At 33.9% G+C, this 16,749-nt stretch overlaps 1 protein-coding gene across 1 annotated transcript in view; it reads left to right on the top strand.

Annotated features, from left to right (window-relative positions):
* LOC142324539 (nose resistant to fluoxetine protein 6-like) overlaps positions 1–16,420 on the top strand; it is a 37,752-nt gene extending 21,332 nt beyond the window's left edge. Inside the window, exons 9-14 of the mRNA XM_075365377.1 lie at positions 50–243; positions 1,039–1,171; positions 5,178–5,367; positions 9,449–9,591; positions 14,751–14,856; positions 16,171–16,420. Coding sequence (XP_075221492.1) covers positions 50–243; positions 1,039–1,171; positions 5,178–5,367; positions 9,449–9,591; positions 14,751–14,856; positions 16,171–16,253 — 849 coding nt within the window. The 3' untranslated portion in view covers positions 16,254–16,420. The remainder of the gene's footprint in view (positions 1–49; positions 244–1,038; positions 1,172–5,177; positions 5,368–9,448; positions 9,592–14,750; positions 14,857–16,170) is intronic.
* Positions 16,421–16,749: the final 329 nt, after the last annotated feature.

Genomic DNA, 16,749 nt, shown 5'->3' with positions numbered 1-16,749 from the left:
TAATTGTTTATTTAATCAATATTTACTAATTCAACATTGTTTATTTTAGTGTTATCCACCATCTCACCAAGTAATCACAGATATGCAGATCTATTTATTATCACCATTTATTATAACTGCTTTATGGAAATGGAAAAAATATGGTTTATTTGGGATAATATTATCAATTGCTATTCTTACTATTTACAAAGGAGCTATTATTTATTTTGGAAATTATCCAATTGTAATCTATTATGGAATAACGTAAGTAATTCGTTTTTAATGGTATCAAATAATGTGTTATTTTTACCAAATAAAAACTTAAACTGTAAAATTATTACACTTACTTCAAAAATTATGTATCTCATTAAGTAAAAACTTAAATAGAAATCTGAATACATTATTTTATAAGCAATATACAGCTAACTTCATCATATACTGCAGGCTTTAAAGTTGATAATGTATAAATTGAAAAAGAAATGTTCATGAACTGAGAAGGTTGTCTAGAATGGGATTTGCCTTTAGGCAGCCTTGGGATGGGTACAAGGAAATCTTCAAGAGCTTAGTGTCCTAAGGGACTGTGTTATGGCCATTTAGGTTTGATCAAAACTGTTGTTGAGGTGCCAGGTACAGTCTTATTTGTATATGCTATTATTGAAATGGTTTAATATTACTTGTTCCTGCAAAGGTATTTTAGCATTGTAAGAGATAGATTTGTAGTAAAAATTTTGGTTGTTTTATTGAGAATGAAAAAGAAAAGGTTGAAATAATTTTGTGACCAGTTGGCAACGCTAAAGATATTGACTAAGGGAAGTGTTGTGTTGGTTTTAACATTTCTCTAAATTTTTTGACTTTTAAAGACAATTATTACTGACCAAATAGTTTTATGTAATAATTTAGATTGCTCCAGCCCAATTAAGCTATCTAAGAGAGATTGTTCATTAATGTTTAACATTTTATACATAATGTACAATTAATTAAGTACATAATCTACAAACAATCAAACGTAGATTTTAAAATGTGGTATGGTTAACTAATATTACTTTTAACATTTTTCAGAATAAAAAAGATAGCAGAAAGTGGAAATCAGCTTTATTTAAACCCATTACATAGATTAACACCTTACCTTTCGGGGCTGCTACTTGGATACATTTTGAATATTCAAAATATTAAATATTACACATTGTCATCAGTAAGTTTAAGTTTTTTTTAATTTTTATGTTCATTTGAATGTTTTTTTAATCTAGAGTATCACTTAATTTATTTTTTACTACCTTTATTTTCTTCATTACATATAAAATCATGGCTAACCAAGTTTTTTTTCACTTCAAATATTATTTATTTAATTCAAACCGACCGCTACACCACAGTTGTTCACCAGCGGTACTAACCTTTGAATTAATTATTATAAATAATATTCAAAGCGATTATATTACTCAGTTGGTATCCCTGCGGAATTTCAAATATCCCGCTAAGGGAAAAGGGAAATTCCAATATGGCACTGACAGGCTACTAGCGCCAATGACGTCACAATCCAAGAGGGCGGCCATTTTGGATTGAATGCGGACTGTTCGCCATCTTGAAGTTTGACGACGTATCCCTATTCCCGTACTACTGACCTTGATTCTCCTCATAACGAGCCGCGGCTCTACTAGATCCAATTGCCGTCGGAGTCTCTCGATCGCGTAATCTACACTTCCGGATTCATAATAGAATGCCGTGTCGTCAGCGTATAGAGCTGTTTTGACACATTCCGACAGCGGCATATCTTTGACGTAGGTCGTGTACAAGAACGGCGAAAGCACTGCTCCTAGGGGAACTCCAGCGGCTACGTCTGTGGTGGAGGAGATTGTTTCCCCTACGCGTACAACAAATTGTCGGTCTAGTAAATAAGACCGTATCAATCTGACATAGCGACAGGGAATCGTCGTATGTGTGAGCTTATACAGCATGCCACTATGCCAAACTTTGTCAAAGGCTTTAGCTACATCTAGAAAAACGGTTGCGGTTACCGCTTTTCTATTTAGGCCTCCGACAAAATTGTCGATTATTTTAAACAGTTGGAGGGTCGTCGAATGGCCCTCCCTGAACCCAAATTGCTCAGGCCGTACTCCTCTTTCCAAATGTCGCCCAAGTCTCTCTAGGAAAATCCTTTCGAATAGCTTTGACAACACTGGTAATAAGGAAATCGGCCTGTAATTCTGGGGAAAGAGCAGACTTTTCCCAGGTTTGGGTAGGCATACCACCTTTGCAGTTTTCCAGCAATTCGGAAAATATCCAACATACAAAATTGACGTGAATATTGTGGTTATGGTCGCTATAAGAGTGAATGGAACGTTGCGGAATGCGCGGGCACCGATCCCGTCAACACCCGGAGCCATCGTCGGGGCGTGTGGCTTTGATTGCAGCGGAAACCTCTGCCCTGTCCGACTCCGAATATGCCAGAAGGCCTCGTTGCCCCATAACCGGATAACGGGGCTTCTTTCCTTCTCGTAGTTTTTTTGTTAAGCCTGAACACCAAGGAGTGGTCGTCTGAGACCGAGGCGAGGTATTCATTCCACAAATCCTCACGATGTTGTGCCAGCAGCTGTTTCACTCTGTTCGTTTGAATATAAAAGTTCGTTTGAATATATATCATCGGGGGACAGGGTGATTCGGTATCTCCTCCTGAGTCGGCGCTTTTCTGCTATAGCATCAGAAAAGTGAGGTGGGAGATTATTACGGATAGGCCTCGTAGTCTTTTCTGTAGAGTTGTTTGACAGAACATCGGTCATTGACGATGTGACGCATTCGACCGTGTCGTCGATTTCCTCCGGTGTGGTCAGGAGTTCAGGATGCGCTGATCTGTAATCTCGTTGGAGAGTTTCATAGAACCTTTTCCAATTCACTGACCTTCGGGGTATAGTCGGGGGTCTCGTCCGCCCACTGCCTGGCCCAATTCCAATAAGACAGGAGAGTGGTCCGAGCTGAGGTCTCCTATCGTTCCAATCATCACCGGAGTTGTTACCGCCTTCATGATTGCGATGTCGAGTACATCAGGTCTCGATCTTCCCGGTCGATGAACGAAAGTGGGCACCTCGGGGCCTATGACGACTAACCGGCGTGTTCGTGCCCTTTCGTATAGAAACCTGCCATTTGCACTTTCAGATTGGTATTGCCAAGACTCGTGCTTAGCGTTGAGGTTGCCTATGAGTATCATGGGCCTATCCCCAATTTTTTAGCACGGTATCTAGATCTGCGCCGGGTACTGCTGAGTTTGGTTTATTATAAGCCGAAATCAGCCGATACACCGTGCCTAGATACTCCACATGTACACAAGTCTGCTCCATTATGTTAGTGTGGAGGTCGACGCGCGTGTGTATATGGCGTCTGTGGACTAAAATTGCGGTTCCGCCGCTGGCAGGGCGTCCGGATTGTACTGGTCTATCCGTCCTATACGTAAAGTAATTCCGAATGGTCAGTTGTTTTTTCACGTTCAGACACGTCTCAGATAACAGTATCACGTCTATTAGTAGATCCTCGGCCAGATGGCATAGTTCTGCCCGTCTTGCCTACTACTGAATTGGCGTTCCACTGTAGCAATCTGAGAGTTTGCCTAACATACCTAGATAGCAAGTTCATGAGGCACTCTATGATGGACTGAATACAGTCCTTCAGAGATTTTGCTTAGAGCAGGCGGGGCAATATTGCTAGAATTTTCGGTAGGACATCGTTAATTATCACTTGTGACAAGAAATTCTTGCCGGAACTCTCCTTCTGGAGTGCGGTTATATTTATTTTGCCGCTGGAGGGGCCGGGAGTCGTTAACGTTTTTTGATGGGGTTTCTGGGACCTTGGTGTGTTTGCCAGACGTCGTGGGTTTGACACCCGCACTCTTTGATTTTGCCGATTGTTCGGCTGCCTTTTATTCCTGCGGATCAGGCTTCGTCGCAGTCTTGTACGGCTTTTTTGCCTTCACCTTTCTTGTAACTATTGCCGGTTTAGGCTTTCTTGGTGTGGAGTAGGTGATTCCCCTTTTTCCACCGTCACCGTTGCCGCCGGTAAACCTACCTGAGGCTGGTGGCCCGGTTTTCCCCCTCCGGCAACTCGTGCCCAGCTACGTCCGGATAACCACTTTGAGCTTCCTATCTTTTGGGAGCTGAAAGTAGTGAAAGGCGACACCCTTGGAATGCAGAAAACTCTGTACTTCCCTGAAGTCGTCTTCGCTGCTTATCTGCAGCCTTACAGAAAGCCCGGTACTTTTGGCTACCAGGCGCCCTCTTATAATGGCGGAGATTGCTCTCGCCAGCGTTGGCCACTCCTTGGGGCAGTCCAACATGATAGGTGGGATTTCTCCCGCCTAGTGACCGGAGGTTGCGAGGAATTTCCATTGCTAACCTCCATGGTGCCACCTGCCGTTTCAGAGCTGCCCCTCGTAGTGTTCGGCTCCTCGGAGGATTGATCACCCATGGTTACCGACCTACGTTTTAGACGTTTTCTTGCTCCCACACAGTTATCCTCTTCTCCATCAGAAAACTCCGGGGAGGGTGTACGAGGAGGAGGAGGACGGGTTTGGATTAGATAGTTTTCCATTAAGAAAGAATCGTCCGACGAGTACTGGTAAAATTTAAATTAATATTAACCGTAGTGAGTTTTTAAATCAAACAATTCGGTAAGTGCTTACGTGTAAATTAGAAAATGTACTGTATTTTTTTAAATATTTATTGTGCAGTGTACCTACGAACTGCACTAAATAAATGCTTATAATTAATGTTGCCTTCTGTATTTCATCAATAACATCGCTCTAAGTAAGTACGCATGATTTTTTTTTCTTCCTTAAATGAGATTAGTTCCATTCTATATTCGCGGATTTTTGTATTCACGACATTTTACGGTCTCTAACTACCGCGAATAAGAAGATTTTACTATATTATTAAAGGTAACGCCTTTACACTTAGTTAGGATAGAAGAACTTTAAAGTAAATTATCCAGTTTTATACGGTAAAGTACTATAATAAAATTATAGATTTTATTTGATGTATGTTTACAGTTTTTTAAATATGTTTTTAATGCTTATTTGTCTTGGTGGATATTTAATTTATAATTAAGAATTACGTAGTTTAGGCAGTAGATAAGATATACCTTTTGAAATTATGTTTTAAATGTATTATTTATTAACTAATTTATCTATTTTATGATATTTCTTCTTCTTTTATTAGGAAAAATTGAACATAGGATGGGGTGTAGCAGTTATTTGCATATATTATGCATATTTTGGATTAGCTGAAGCATCTAAAAAAAGTTTTCAATATAGTGCGATCCATTCGGCTATTTATGGAATGTCGCAACCTTTATTATGGAGTTTTGCTATGTGCTGGGTTATTTTTACTTGCCATACTAGACAAGCAGGTATTTTTAATTATTTATAGCCTATATTTTTATTTATTTTACAAATCAAGTTAAGAAAATTGTTTGACTGTGCACTGAAATATAATTAATATGCTGAATGTTTATCCACTTTTCTCATGCTATTGTATCAACCAAATCTGATGTGTATACAATCAGGGAGAAATTTATGTATTCACTAACTATTACCCAGCAAACAAAAGTTGCGAGTTTTAATATAATATTTTGTCTCTAAATCTATTTTATATCAAAAGGTGCATATACAATGTGGCAAGTACAACAGCCAAGAAGTTAGAGTTGTACGTCTGACGCGTACGGACGTACTTATTCTCTTCACGCAACTTTTATCAGTTTTACTGTTTATTTATTTGGTTTGTTCTTGTGCTATTTTGTTTACAGTTTTGTGGTGTTCTCGTTTCATTAAGTTTTCTAGTTTAAATTACATTTTTATCTGAGTTCTCCGTTGTTAGGGCCTATTGACCATAACAACGATGGGCTCGTGGACAGTTTTTCGTTATATAGCATTATATAGTGGAACTTTTGACATTTTCGGGGCTGAAAATATTTTTTTGTTTACTTTTCAACTTTGAAATTTTTGTACATGGACTGTTATGATTTCCGATCTCGAGGACTCTGAATCTTTAGGGGTTGTATTTTGGCTCTTGTGAGTGGAAGGGGTTGGTGGGAGGTGAATCATCCAATGATTTTCACTCAGCGCCGATGAATCTGAACAGCCGGTGCGAGACATTGGTTTACCCAAGTCGAAGATCTGTAATTAGTATCTCGATGCGCACTTTGAAGTGGAATCCGGTCAAGTCGTTGATCCGTCGCCGCTAGTAAGTGGATGCAAGTCTGCGAGGAGCAAGATATTTGAAAGTAACCGGCAGGTGCCGTCTGCAGTTGCTTCCACGAGGTCATGCAGTTCTTCCGAGGATAAGAGCATTTGGGCTGCGAAGATGATATGTTGGAGGGCGGTACCGTTTCGACACCTAGACCCCAAATTAAGAGTTTGATCGGGAACTCACCAGATCCAGGACTGAACCGGACGAGCGACTGATTTGGACTTTGGATCGAATGTCCAGTTTATGGTTTCTCAGATTTCGACGCTACAATCGCTGGTGGCGAGTAATCGAAAAATCAAACGAGAAATTAAGCAGAGTACTGATGTCTTGGCTAAGTTAGCAAGACGGATGGAGGGAGTCGTGCTGCCATGTACTACTTGTACAACCAAGTCGTCGAAGCAGGCATAGGTGTTCACGTAGACTTTGAAAAGAGGTCGCAACTTAAAAGCTATGGAGATGCAGACCTTTACAGAGGATGAACTGGTTGTGACGGTGACAATGAACTGGCCGAACGATTTTATGAACAAAGTACGCCGCATAACGGAGCTGTCAACTGTTTCGGCTGACGTATGCCCTTTTACTGACTTGTCGGGATATACGGTCCTCCAAGGATCTGTCGCTGTTACAGACAGGGATGCAGCCCGGTATGTTAACGAAGATACCTCAAAGATTCAATGGCGAGAGGATGAGTCACCAGCGAGGTGAGCAGTTTGCATATACTTCGATTCGGCTGCTGAGGAGCAGGACTCGCTAAGGATAACGCATGGTCCTTACGGAATATTCAGAAAGAATTGTGTCGGCTCCCGTATTTTTACTGCCGGGAGGTACAGTTGGATGCTGCATTGAACGGTTGCTCTTGTACGTCTTCGGGGGAGCAGGGGACCCAGTCAGCGTTCTTCTCCCTCCCCAACAGAGTGTTGCTGTTTCAGAGGTTAAAGTTTTAGAGTTTAAAGGGGTGCAAGAAGAAAGCATTTTTGCTTTAAAACCTTTTTATAAAAGTGGTGCTACTGCAGTTATTAATGTGTGGGGTAGACATTTTACATCAAACCTTCCCTCTAGACATACAATGTATGACGTATGAGATAAATTTGAACAACATGAATCTGTTATGGATGCACCAAGATCTGGCCACCCAATAACAGTCACAACAGAGGAAAATGAATTGCGTGTATGTTTAGCAGTAATGCAAAGTCCACAAAAATTAGCAAGATGATTAGCTTCTGAGCTGGATTTATCACAAAGTTTTGTACAAAGAATGTTACACAAATGTAAATTTAAAGTTTAGATTCCACGTTTACTTCATGGGCTACTTGAAGATGATGCAGGTCATCATCTTCAGTTTTACGAATTGATGCTTAATGAACAGAAACAAGATCCGGAGTTATTTATTAAAATTGTGTGGTCTGATGAGGTCAATTTTAAGTTAATTGTACAAGTTAATAGACATAACTGCACTTACTGGTACACTGAAAACCAACATCTTTTGTTAGAGGAACAACTCAATTTACCAGATGTTTGTGTTTGGGGGCAATATCTTCTTTTGGCAACTCAGACCAAACTTTTTTGGAGGAACAGTGATAGGAGATAAATATTTCAATACTCTTAAAAATTACATGGTATCAGGACTCATAGTATGCTGAAAACATTCAAGAAATTTACTTCCAACATGATGGCACTCCACCACATTACATCATTGCAAGCTGCAATTATTTAAATGAAAGATTTGGTAGAAGAGTGATTAGTTGATGGGCAGATGTCTATCAATGTGAAGGCATGTCAATACATGCCTCCACATTCACCAGATATTCTGCCAGATTTTTGCGAATGGGGCATCAAGGAGTCCGTTTATTCTAGAAAGCCTCAACTATTGACGAACTGAAAGATTACATTTGCGACGCATTCAGTGATCTGGACAGTGATAGAGAACTTTGCCATAGAGTGTGCAATAGTGTTAATAGACTGCAAAAATGTATTACTGAAGATGGAAAACATTTTGAACTAAAATATAATTGTTAAGAATTGTCTGTAATAAATAAAATAAAATAAATTCAGTACTTTTATAAACAAGTGTCAAGTGACTTTTGCGCCATCTATATAAGCATACACAATAATATTAAAGGACATATGTAAAGATACTAAATATAAAAACCAATAAAATAAATCACAATTCAGAAGGCATTATTCAAAATTATTTTTATTTGACACTCATTTAGGTACGCATTGAATTACAACAATCAAGGGTCTTTAAAATTTTTTAAATTGTGTTATTTAAAAATTCATCAACAGCGTAAATTGTATAAATTGCATGCGGTTAAAATAGAATTTGTATTGAATAAAAGCAATTCTATTATTATCAACAACAATAGAGTTTATATATTGTTTATACAAAGAAAATCTTTTAATGTACTTTGAATGGTTCATTAATTTTTTAAAAATGGCAGCAGCCATAATAAGTCTCTTTCTAATAAAATGAAGTACTGCGTTAAGTTAAAAAATAAGTGACTATTTTTTTATGCAAAGTTTTACATCCATAACATATGGGTTAATTAACTTACTAAATATTAGTCTTTTTGGATTATATATGTAAGTATCAAACAAAGGGTCCGACAACCCATTTTTGTATCTTGAATATTCATTCAGATCATTTTAAGTGAGTAAGTATTCACTTTTATAACCAGGTGGTTATCTATTCACCATACATGGTTAGTGCCTGGTATTGAGCTATAACAATCTTTAATTTTTTGAGTATTCCATATCCTGCCTTCAAGTAGTACAAATGTTCCTTTAGTTCATAATTATTGTTAACCTCTGTAACTGTTTACTATATTCTGTCCATTTTATATGTTACTCTTTCTGAATGGCTACATGAAGAAACATGGCTATGAAGAAACAGACAGCTACTTTAAACAAGATTTATTGAAGTTAGTAAATACTTTACTGAAATATACCATAGCACAGAAATATTGATACGTCATAATAACTAATTTAATTTAGTCCTTTCAATTTGTCACAAGCACTTTTGCAGTACCACACTATCTCCTCACATGAATAAATCAATGATAAATTAATTAAAATTTTGATTTAAAAAGCAGAAGATTTATATTTTTGTTTATTTTAAATCTTCCTTCTTGGAGAAAAGGGATTAAGAAAATTCTTAAATTAAAAGGAGAAGTAAAATATTTTATTTTATAATGCATTTTTTCTTTTTGATGTTGAAATAAATAATTTGTTTTTATTTTCAGAATTTCTTAATAATTTATTAAGCTGGAAATGGTTCACAGTGTTTTCTAGAATAGCATACCCTTTTTATATGCTACAAATTTTCATTATGTTGGTACTGATAATGTCATCTAAAGTTCCTGTCTATGGGACACTATTTTCAACTGTAAGTGAACAAATTTAATTAAAATTACCCTCATAAAATATATATGTGTATATTATAAGGAATAATATATAGATAACCTGACTACATTATAAGCTCCACATTATAAGTTGGGTTTTGTGTAATCATGAGATAGTAAGCACACTTACTACTACAATTAGTAAAAACAATGCTTAAGAACAGCTCCTTCACAAAACTATAAAAAATATTGTAGCCACGATATCTACCTGATTTTGTTGCAATGGATAAGGATATTAAATGATCTACTGAAGACAATGTGAAATGAAATAAAAAAATTCAAAAAAAATAATGCTTCAAAAATACTTCTATTAATGGATGCCCATCCTGTTCACAATATTTAATAGATCTGGATGTCTGTACAGAAGCAGAGGTAACATATCACTAATTAATGATTTTATGTTGAGTGGCTCAAATATATATTTATATAAACTGTTTTTTCTCTAGATTTATTCAGCCATGCAAAAACAAGCTTATGTTGTACAGTTTAAAGTCCTTCCCCAATCCCAGAATTATTAATATTTGGAAATATCTAACTGAACAACAAGGATTATTCTAAAATTGACTTCTAATTGGTAGCAATAAAAAAAGAGAAAACAGTCTGCTTTTGCAGAGTGTTTTTGAAGAACTCTCCACTAGCACTGATAGACAAAAAAAAACTTTTTTAATGTTTCTCTAAGTTTGCTACTATTACTTGAATTAATTTTTTGTGTACATTACCGATCTGTAAATACAATTTTTATATTTCCCTTAGTTTTAAATAAATTATGCTTAAAAAAAAATTAAGGGAAAATACCAGAGTTAGAATGATTTCATTGATGCTTTTCTTTTATAAATAGCCTCTGGCACATCCCGAATTAATGTCCAACAGTGATTACTGTTGGACATTAATGTTTGGCCAGAATATTAGTATTCCATTTCCTTTTATAGCAGCTTTCCATCACTAAAATATCTTGATGGAAACATTGACCATGTTCATCACTTACGTCTCTGAGGTTGTCCAGGAAAAAATCCAGATGTGAGTGCAGGAAATGTATTTTCAGAGACATATTATATCCCATAGCTCTGTATCAAGTAAGAATTTGATTAACAATATCATGATAATTGTCAGATATTTGTTTTCTGAGAAATTTTTTGCAAACATCTTTAAATGAAGTCCAAAATGCACTTTCTACATTATTTAACATTGAGTTAAAGGCTTCATTTTTGATCAACTCTCTTATTTGAGGACCAACAAATATTCCTTCTTTAATTTTTCCTTCACTTACATTTGGAAATTCTGCCTGATGCACAAAAATCTAGGACTATCCTTCTTCATTGCTTTTACAAAATTTTTCATTAGTCCTAGCTTGATATGGAGAGGGGATAAAAATATTTTTTTTGGATTCAACTAAGTGTTGATGAATAATATTTTTCCCATTTGGAGTTAAATTGTCTTGTTTCTTTCACTCTTTGATAACATAATGTTTTATCACTAACTCAGCTCTCCCATTTGCAAAGAAAACACATGCACTAAGTACATGCCTAACAAAGTAGCTATAACTTTCAAATCACCACATGTGTTCCAGCTATGTTTTTTATAATTTATTTTTTCAAGAATGTCTTGAAAAATCACAAATCTTGAAACAATCAATTACATGATCTTATGGTTCATGCCAAGCCATAGGTACACCAAATGGCAAAGTCTTCTGTGTACCTTTCAGCCATCCTCTTAAATATACAAAACAATTAGTGCTTACTATAAGAGGAGTCCATGTCTAAGCCTGATCACCAATTTTACACTGAAAGTACAAATGATATGCTTTTTTAATTAAAGTTGTAATGTTTTTTCTGTTTGATTTTACGGTAAACTCATCACATTCATAACAAAAGGGATCCACATCATTTATACAAGAGGCATTATGATATTGCACTGTTAACAAACTTAAGACAGCAATAAGACAGAACAAAATTAATACATTCCTAAATCCAAACAAAAAGGTGTGTTTTCAGCTAGCTGCACATATATTATTAATATTGTTCATGAAAGTCAGCCTTCACTTTCAGTATTAGATATGATGTAATAATATGTGACTATAATATGATTTAATTTTTCATCTAATTCTAATAAACATTTCAATGAAAAAAAATCATCTTATTTCCCACAGATAAATTGTTCCTACTTGTAAAAAATCATAAACTAAAACTAAAATTTGTTTTTTTAGAAGGTTAAAAGTTTTTCAGTAGGTTAAGTAAATAAAAATGTTTGTATCAAGAATTGTAAATGATATCCCCTAGTTGTTCAATTGTAAACATTTTGATACCTTTTTCATAAAATTATCTTAAAAATTAAAAAAGTTATGAATGTTTATTCCTGACTCCGCTGCGCACTTATTTGATACCTGGCATTCTTAGCATGTATTTGACAAGAAATTGGGGTGACATTTTTTCTGACATAATTTTATTCACCTCTTGGCAAAGGGTAATTTCTCCATAGGAGAAAAATTTGTTAAATTTAATGGTATAATGCTTATATAAAAAACAAACTGATACAAGCAGAGAGAACTTTCTTACAAAGAGGAAAGTCTGTTAGTATCAAATACACAACTAAGAATTATGAAAAAACTATTTAAAATATTTGTTTGAAGTTTAATACCTTTTGGTCATGAAACATAGAGAATAGTAAGAATAGAAAGGGAAAGAATACAGGCGTTTAGTATGTGATATTGTGGGAGGATGTTGAAAATTAGGCTGATTGTGGGAGTGATGTGATTGATGGAGTTGATGTGATTGTGGGAGGATGTTGATAAAGGGAGAAACAAAGAGGCCTTAAGATTGTGAGAGAAAAAAATACATGTTAGAATGTTGAAGAGGGATAACTGTTAAATCTAGGCTTAATTTGGTAACAGACAGATGTGCAGAAAATAAAGTGTATAAAGGAAGAGAATGATTGGAGTACATAAAACAGGTACTTAGAATATAGGAAATTTATGAAAAAGATTAGCACAGAACAGAAGAGAATGGAGAGTAGTATCTGACAATTGAAATGATTTACCAAAAAAATGTTTAAATCACTATTATCACTTACAACTTTAAAAAAAATATATATGCATCCGAATGTCTTATCCCCTTATATACAGAGTGTAATCTTTTCTTTTTGTTCCTGTTTAGTCTCCGGGAATTACCGCTCAGGTATTACTTCAGAGGATGAATGAGGATGATATGTATGAGTGTAAATGAAGTGTAGTCTTGTACAGTCTCAGTTCGACCATTCCTGATATGTGTGGTTAATTGAAATCCAACCATCAAAGAACGCTGTATCCATGGTCGAGTATTTAAACCTGTATAAAAGTAACTGCCTTTACTAGGATTTGAACGTTAGAACGCTTGACTTCGAAATCAGCTGTTTTACGAAGACGCATTCACCACTAGACCAACCCAATGCGTTACAGAGTATAATCTTTCTTTTTCTTGTTTAGCCTCCGGTAACTACCGTTTAGATAATAATTCGGAGGATGAAATGTATGAGTGTGAATGAAGTGTAGTCTTGTACATTCTCAGTTCGACCATTCCTGAGATGTGTGGTTAATTGAAACCCAACCACCAAAGAACACCAGTATCCACGATCTAGTATTCAAGTCCGTGTAAAAATAGCTGGCTTTACTAGGACTTGAACGCTGGAACTCTCGACTTCCAAATCAGCTGACTTGGGAATACGCGTTCACTACTAGACCAACCCGGTGGGTTACAGAGTATAATCTAACCTTACAATATGTAACGTAAATAATTTCAATTATATATGAAATTATAATTATATGAAATTATATATGATTTATAACTTGTACTTTGATTTTTTTTAAATTGTGTCAAATTTACAAAAAACGAAATAGTATAATTGCAATTAGAATTTTTTTTAAATATTACTTAATTTTTTTCGTAGGATTGTATCATCGTATTTGTAAAATTTTATTACATTTTAAATAAATGTGTTTTATTACATTTTAAAATATCCTATGATACTTTAAGGATGTTGAAGAATATTCAAATCTACGTATTGTATTTATTGGCAAACTGAAGCAAAATTTTGATCTATAGTTATAAAAGCACTGATTTTTATTCTTTTGTACAATCTGGTGTTATATGTTTAAAAAAAAATTTATTATAAAATTAAACAATACAGTGCAATTTTTAGCACAAAAAATTAACTATTACACAAAAAACAACCTTGTAAAATATGAAATGTACAGGAATATATAAATTAAATTGCTCTAAATGTAATCCAAAAAGAAGTTCTGTTTTTGATTTCTTTGGAAGTAGGGTGCAAAAAATTATCATAAATCATTAAGTACTCCATAGAAAATATAGATAAACAGAATAAACATCTATCAACCATTTCATTGAAACAAATCATAAATCAACTTTAACCAATAAGAACACACCATTGGATCATAGGCAGAATGGGAAATGTAAGGAGATTACATCCCCTTAATTCATCTACCATTAAGATAATTTGATTTGGCGTTATTCTGTTTTTAGTATGAGAATAATTGATAAAAGACTCCTGACTGTTTCATAACAACTACAATGTTTCAAGGAGTTGCATCGTGGAAATCAAAAGTCATAAAGTATGTTAATACAAACAGCCAGTCATGTTCAACAAACCAGTTAACATCACTACATTAATGAACTCTGGATGTAGTTCACTAGATGCTGTTTGCAATTTCCAGTAGCTAATGATCAAAGCAGCTGGTGCTTTGGTAAATGTATATATCTAATCATTCTTGAACATTGTAAAATGTACACGAATACTCTTACACTGAAATGTATTCACCAAAAAAAACTGTATTAAATCAAGAGTTCCTTCAATAGTAACTTCTGCTAGGACCACAATGAAAAACAGAAGCAAAGAAGATTTAATGTTGATGAAAATGTTTTAATGTGCGTTCAGTAAAATCTTCTGTTAATTTCAATTTTTAAAACTTAATTATCATAATCAACTTTTTTAATTAACTTTTCTCTATATATATCTACAGTAGTAATTATTTTTTGATTATCAATATTTTTATCAATAATTAGACGCATACTCAATATCATATATGTGCTTAATATTCTAGTTACAAATTTAATATAATGAAAAACTGTTAATAATAAATCTCATTTTTCAGTTTGATTTAAATGAGATTATGCTGTGTTTGGGTGCATCAGTTATTTTTTCTTTAATGTTTATTTTACCGTTGAAAGGAATCATATTAGCTATGGAAGGCAAAAAATGTAAGTACATTTATTTATTATATGGGAATGTAAGAGTAAGCAATAATTTGGAAATTACTGTTATATATCTTATTCTATATGAGACTCTGTTTCATGTTACTTTGATAAATCCTTCTCAGGGCTTTGCCCTCCTGAGACTTCCTTAGCTCATTTTGATTTTTTCACTGGAAAATTAAATTTTAAGTAACTGTTGGTGAAGAAAGTCAATAAAAAATTTTAATGAAACTATAAAGTGGAAAGAGTTTTAATATAACTCATTCCATTACAACTAATAGTAAGTATCAAAATAAAAGTAATCTTGGAGCATCGGTTTTTATTTTTTTTTGTTCCAAACACAAATTTGAGATTGATTTAAAATCAAGACATTTATGTGAATAAAGATATGTTAAACATCTGAATAAAAAGTATGATACTTCTTAATTACAAGTTTACATGTTTTACTAATAATCAGAACAGCTAATTGAAAATCATTTTTATATATGTAACAAATATCAAAAATTAATATTTGAAACAGAGGGAAGTACTTTTAAAAAGGACACTTTTGAAGAACAAAATTAAGTGAGCAATGTGTAAGTTTATGAACACTCCAAATTTTTATGGGTGATTAAATGGTTCAAAAGTGCCCAATTAGTGTTACCCAACCAATGTGTCAGATGACCAAATGAGATTATCATTACAAATTTTGAAATCTTTCACTGATGAATTTATTCAAGGAGAGAGGCAAGTTACAATTGAAAGAATTGCTGAAAATTTTTATTTGTTTATTAATGAACTATTGTTTTATTAATTTACTGAATTATTGACTGCTAACTGATCTACTGTTAAACATGTGAAAGAAATTATCCAAGTTTGCTTAATGATAAACATAAAAAACCAAACTTTGAAAGTGTAGGAAACTCAAAAATGTTATTTGACTGAAGGGATGAATTTTGGGAAAGAATAGTAACTTCTGATGGTACTTGGGTCCATCATTATGCGTTGGGAGGAACTTAAGGTTGCAAAATATGGAATGGAGATACTTCAGTCCAATCAAGAAATAATTCAGGATTCAAAGAATAATTCAGCCAAGGATTATTTTTAAAATAGTTAAGCTGTATTGAACAAGTTGAAACAAAATAAGTAATTTACTTACTTTTTTTTTATTCCTTGCATAATATTAGACATAATTATAATAACAAAAATGGCAAGTGTTACAGCTTTTTATAATAATTTTTTTTTTAATTCTCTAATACAAAATCAATTTGAAATAGAATTTCATTGATGTTAAAAAATATTTTTTTTTTATAGAACAGTGTTATTTGCATTTCTTTTCAGCTATTAAGAGTTGTGAAGAGAAAATTAAAATCACAGAAAACATTGAATTGGAGGAAACAGAAAAACAAAATACCACCAACTAAAGAATTAAGAGGCAAAAGTCTAGTTATTCTTTAACACCACTTGAACCTCTGGCACCAGACAATGTTTATAAAATTAAGTGAATTATAATATTATTTATTTTTATTAAAAATGTGAAAAAGTGTAATTTTATCAAAAATCAAATAAATTAATTAATTTCAAACTCCTTCCATAATTTGTTTATTTAAATTGATGAAATAACACGTGTAATTAAACTTTAAGTAAACAAATTTTTAAGCAGTTGTTTTGTATTGTAATTAAGGTTTAACTATTTAAAGAAATAATTTTTCATTGTTTTAATTGTTGGGTTATATTATATGTACAACACTGTAGTGTTGTACAGTCAGATTTATCTGACAAGCCCTCAATTTGAGAATATATATATATATATTCTCGAGTAACTTTTAACCTTTTGCAGAATAAACTGCCTGATCTTTTTAAAGATATAACAAAATGGCAGATGATTTTCCAGCAAGATGAGGCAACTCCCAACTTTTC

Source organism: Lycorma delicatula, chromosome 5 (assembly GCF_047948215.1).
Source record: "Lycorma delicatula isolate Av1 chromosome 5, ASM4794821v1, whole genome shotgun sequence".
In the NCBI taxonomy this organism is placed as follows: domain Eukaryota; kingdom Metazoa; phylum Arthropoda; class Insecta; order Hemiptera; family Fulgoridae; genus Lycorma; species Lycorma delicatula.
Note: the sequence above shows the minus strand (reverse complement) of the source record. Positions and strands in the feature narration are given on the sequence as shown.